Genomic DNA, 4,871 nt, shown 5'->3' with positions numbered 1-4,871 from the left:
TTGGATGTACATATAAAATATATTTTAAATAAATTGTATTAATTTTGGTACGTTTACAACTTAAAGGAAGTTTTGTAATGACCAATTAATTGTAGCATCTCAACAATGAAACACAACAGTTGAGATTGCATAGGCTCAGAATCCTAATTTATATCTGCAAGAATTATAACTACCTACAAAATATTTGGCGAGTTCCAGGCTTTTTCGGTTGTCTGATCAATGTCTAGTTTTATCATAATAGTTACAAATATTTATCGTGCTTTATTATCATAAATTATTAATACTATTTCTAATTAATAGTGTTCGGGAGCTTATCTAATTAACACTGTTGCATTAACAATTCAGATGTTTACATGCATTTTGTTCTCTAATAATGAAGCTGTGTAATAATAATTAAAATAAAGATAACATTTATTATCTATAAGATTCCAGCTGTTAAGTTGTTAGCAATACGTTTCGGTTTTATTATTTTACAATTTATAAAACGACTCAATGCAATATCAGACAGAATAGTTTTATTCATAAAGGAAGAAAAAATACAATTACTCTGAATTTGATTATAAATGATAAAAAATTAAATTTAAAGAAGTGCGATATAGCAATTTATTAGATGTATAAGTTTGCTTACATTAATTAGAGTGAAACATAGTGGTGGTTTAATACGGTTGTTAGTATCTATTCTTGATTGAATGTAGATTTTGTTTCCTTCGAGTTCTTTTATAATCAAAATATATGAAACGAGGGAAATTGAAATCTATGCTCTTCATTTTATTGGGCATTTTTGACTCCGGCTTTCTAACAACAATGATTTGTTTTTTTGATTAAACGCGTAATTGCCATGGTTTTCATTGAACATCTATCAACTTTTCCATTTCCTAGTTTAGAAAATTTGTTAAACTCTAGAAAATAATCTGGAGTAGATGATATGATGTCAAAGTTATTTGGCTCAGGCATATTTTCTTGGCAGAATTGAAAAATGGATTTCTCATCAAATTTTTTTCCGTTTTTCATAATGACACAAGCACAAATTTTCATTCCGTGTACTTCATCTGGAATCGGGACAACGACGACATCGTCTACATCTGGAAAACTTGATACATGTTGCTCAACAAATCTAGTTGATACTTTTCTAGCTGACTTCGTAATGTAGTCAACGTCTCTGCCGCACAAAATCAGTTCCTTATTCTCAGTCATTTTACAAATATCTCGTGTCTTAAACCATCCTTTGTCTTGAATTGATTCTCCGTCAGCATTCACTTTTGAGCACCATACAGCTCGCACACATAAATAACCTTCTTCGCCGATATCGACAATTGTGTTATTATCATCCACAATTTTTACTTCCACATCTGGAAATGGTCGACCAATTATTCCAGGAACATAACTATCAACGTTGGCTTTCGTGAAGCTCTTATGACCAATTATTAGAGTTTCAGCGGCGGCCATATGTTGATCGATTAATGCTGACCAAGATAAACCATGCTTCACATTATCTAAGGATGTTATGTCACCTGATATCATAACGAAATCCATCATAGTTTTATTTTCTGGACAGAAATGTAAATCTGATGGAAGTAAGGCCATCTTTTTACATCCCTCTTTTGCCAAGATTCCTTTCAGTTTGGTGAAGTCTTTTGGGGCATTTAGGCTACACATATCTGCAGAGATATATTTCAGCCCAGTTGCTATAAATGAGAGAGGGTATGCACCACCAAAACCAAAATAACGTTCATTGAAAAATGTATCATTTTCAGTTAAATCAAGTTCTTTACAATAAACCTCTGAAGCATTAATGATATCAAAGCTGCTATGAGTAACCCGCTTAGGTTTTCCTGTTGTTCCAGATGTTTGAAGAATTATAGTGATATCTTCGGCCTCCATCAAAGGAAGGGTTACACTTTTATCTTCCTTTACCAGTTCTAACATCGCTTGAAGACTTAGACCTTTAATTGGTGATTTTGTTTTCGAAACATTAATGGCCAAACGCAGTTTTGGGAAAGTTTCACTAACTACTGTACCGTCTTCTGAAATCTTTGCCTCTTTGTGTAATAAATTATAAAATGTTGGGTCTGAGTCAAAAATTATTGCCACACAATCTTCTAGCATGGGTAAGAAATCAGCTTGTCCGGCCCAGAGTCTCACCGAACATCCTCCTGCCATCATAATACCACTGTCATATACCATCCACTCAACACAGTTCGATACACAGAGGGCAATTCGATCACCTTTCTTGATTCCTTGCTTGACAAGGGCTTTAGCAAACTGCTCTGTTCCATCATAGAGTTGTTTTCTGTAAGTGAAAATATATAGATAGTTAAATGTATGTTTGCATGTATGTAATTGTTCAGTTTCATTTCAAGATTTCTTGCCAATAGAGAAAGAGCCGGTTTCTAACCTAGAATCAAGGCTCCTTCGTTGGAATTTCAACATCAGCAACAGGGTATATTTGTTTGTTTGTTTGTGTGTATGTATGTTTTACTCTATGTATGTATTCTCATGCATATAGTTGCATATCTAGACATGGTATGTATGTATATATGTATGTATGTATGTATGTATGCATGTATGTATGTATGCATGTATGTATGCATGTATGTATGTATGCATGTATGTATGCATGTATGGAGAGAATTCCTTTTCTCAGGAACAGTTCGTTGTATTGGTGTGCAGTCAACGGTGCTGGAGACAACATAGAAATTACATCTATAGTTGAGAAAAAGTTAGGTGACATAGAGCACTAGCAGCGGTCGGAATAACTGATAAGAAGTATCTCTATCATAATGAATCATGCCGAATATCAAAATACCGACATCATGGCTGCGGCTCAATGTTCTGTGAACAATGTAAAGGCTGTAAGACGTGACATAAACGGTTGCAACGGAGATTACGCAGTGTCTTGCTCAAGGACACAACACGTCACTGAGGATATTGAACTTACGACCTTTCAATCGTGAGCCGAATGCACTAACCACTACGTTACGCGCTCATATATATATATACATATATATATATATATATATATATATATATACACACAAGTGTGTGAACAAACGAAAGAAAGAAGCACTCAACACATGTAGTAGAGTAATATATATTATTATAGGTTTCAGTGACGACCCTACGAAACTTTAAGATGCATGAGACCGAATCGAATTGTTTTGAATAATAATGACGATGGTAACAACAACAACAACAACAACAACAACAACAACAACAACAAACAACAACAACAACAACAACAACAACAACAACAACGATAATAATAATAATAATAATAATAATAATAATAATAATAATAATTATAATATCAGGGACCGTTTGAGCGGGAGGGGCTACTCGACCTGAAGAAAATCCTAACTGGGCCCCACCAAGGTCATGCACTGTGAATCTTGATATGAGATCACCATTTCACGCACATATGGTTGATATGAATGTGCCTGGTGTACTCTTATCAGATGGGTAGTTACGATGGGTATAGTGGGCTTCGTATATTTTACCCCCGTGTCCCTTTGATGGCATGCATTGCTCTCTCATAATGATATTAATGATAATAAAAATAAATACCCTGATGTAGTACCAGGCTGTGGCTCTCATATCTTTTCATTTTAACGGATTGGAAGTGTCATTATGTACATGTTTTGTCTTGGTATAAAAGATGGTCTACAGTAAATATTTTGCTCGGTACCACGGATTTGCTTGTCAGTTGTTTGACTTTAACCAGTTGATCATGTCCGCTGGTGGCTGACGATATGTGCATCTCTGATCACGAGCAGAAGTAGTGGTGGAGCATCAATAGCCATGTGTTGAGAAGAATTCTTTGGGGTTTGAAAATTTTTTCTTCTGGATACATGGGTGTCTTGTTCATCATCCTTAAAACAAACCTTATTCAGAGAACTAACTAGGCCCCATCTGCAAGGCCACGCGCTGTTGATCTTGATATGAGATCATCATGTCGCGCTCATATGATTGTGATGAATGTGCGCGCTGTAGCCTTATCAGACGTGTAGTCATGATGGGTATTCTGGGCTTCGTATATTTTACCTCAGTGTCACTTTGATGGCATGCGCTGCTCTCTCACTCAATAATAATAATAATAATAATCCTTTCTAATATAGGTACAAAGCCTGAAATTTGGGTGAGGGGATAAATCGATCACAGTACTCTACTGGTGCTTATTTTTAACGATCTAGAAAAGATGAAAGGCAAAGTCAACATCGGCAGAATTTGAACTCAGAACATGGCGACAGACGAAATACCACTAAGCATTTTGCCTGGCGTGCTAACGATTCTGCCTGCTCACTGCCTTAATAATAATAATAGTAGTAGTAGTAGTAGTAGTAGTAGTAGTAGTAGTAGTAGTAGTAGTAGTAGTAGTAGTAGTAGTAGTAGTAATCATAATAATAATAATAATAATAATAATAATAATAATAATAATAATAATAATAATAATAATCATTATTATTATTATTATTACTATTATTATCATTATATGTGTGTGCGTTTGCGTGTGCGTGTGTGTGTGTGTGCGTGTCTTTGTATCTGTGCTTGTTCACAACCATTCCTTGACAACCGATGCCGGTGTGCTTATGTTCCCGTAACCTAGCGGTCTGGCAAAAGAGTCGATAGAATAAGTACCAGGCTCGAAAGAAAAGTATTGGGGGGTCGATTCATTTGACTGATAACTCTTCAAGACGACGGTCCAGTATGGTTGCACTCTAATGACTGAAGATATTAAAAGATTAAACGATTTAAAAAATAATAGCGAAAATAGTAGCACATACCGTGTTATAGAGGTTCGTTGGAGATTCTTGTCATAGTAAACAATCGCCTCTTTGTTTGGGTTAGCTTTGGCGAATTTACATAATCTACCA

The 4,871-nt window shown here is 35.2% G+C and overlaps 1 protein-coding gene across 2 annotated transcripts in view; it reads right to left on the bottom strand.

Moving 5' to 3' along the window:
- Positions 1–500: 500 nt before the first annotated feature.
- Positions 501–4,871, bottom strand: part of LOC106876418 (uncharacterized) — a 6,251-nt gene continuing 1,880 nt past the window's right edge. For both annotated transcript variants that reach the window (XM_014924961.3, XM_014924962.3), the window contains exons 2-3: positions 4,782–4,871; positions 501–2,290 (exon numbers count right to left, since the gene is read on the bottom strand). The exon at positions 4,782–4,871 is cut by the window's right edge and continues 107 nt beyond it. In XM_014924961.3, coding sequence (XP_014780447.1) covers positions 796–2,290; positions 4,782–4,871 — 1,585 coding nt within the window. In that variant the 3' untranslated portion in view covers positions 501–795. The remainder of the gene's footprint in view (positions 2,291–4,781) is intronic.

Source organism: Octopus bimaculoides, chromosome 5, assembly GCF_046866305.1.
Source record: "Octopus bimaculoides isolate indiv1 chromosome 5, ASM4686630v1, whole genome shotgun sequence".
Taxonomy (NCBI): Eukaryota; Metazoa; Mollusca; class Cephalopoda; order Octopoda; family Octopodidae; genus Octopus; species Octopus bimaculoides.
The sequence above is the reverse complement of the archived record's forward strand: the minus strand, read 5'-3'. Positions and strand labels throughout refer to the sequence as shown.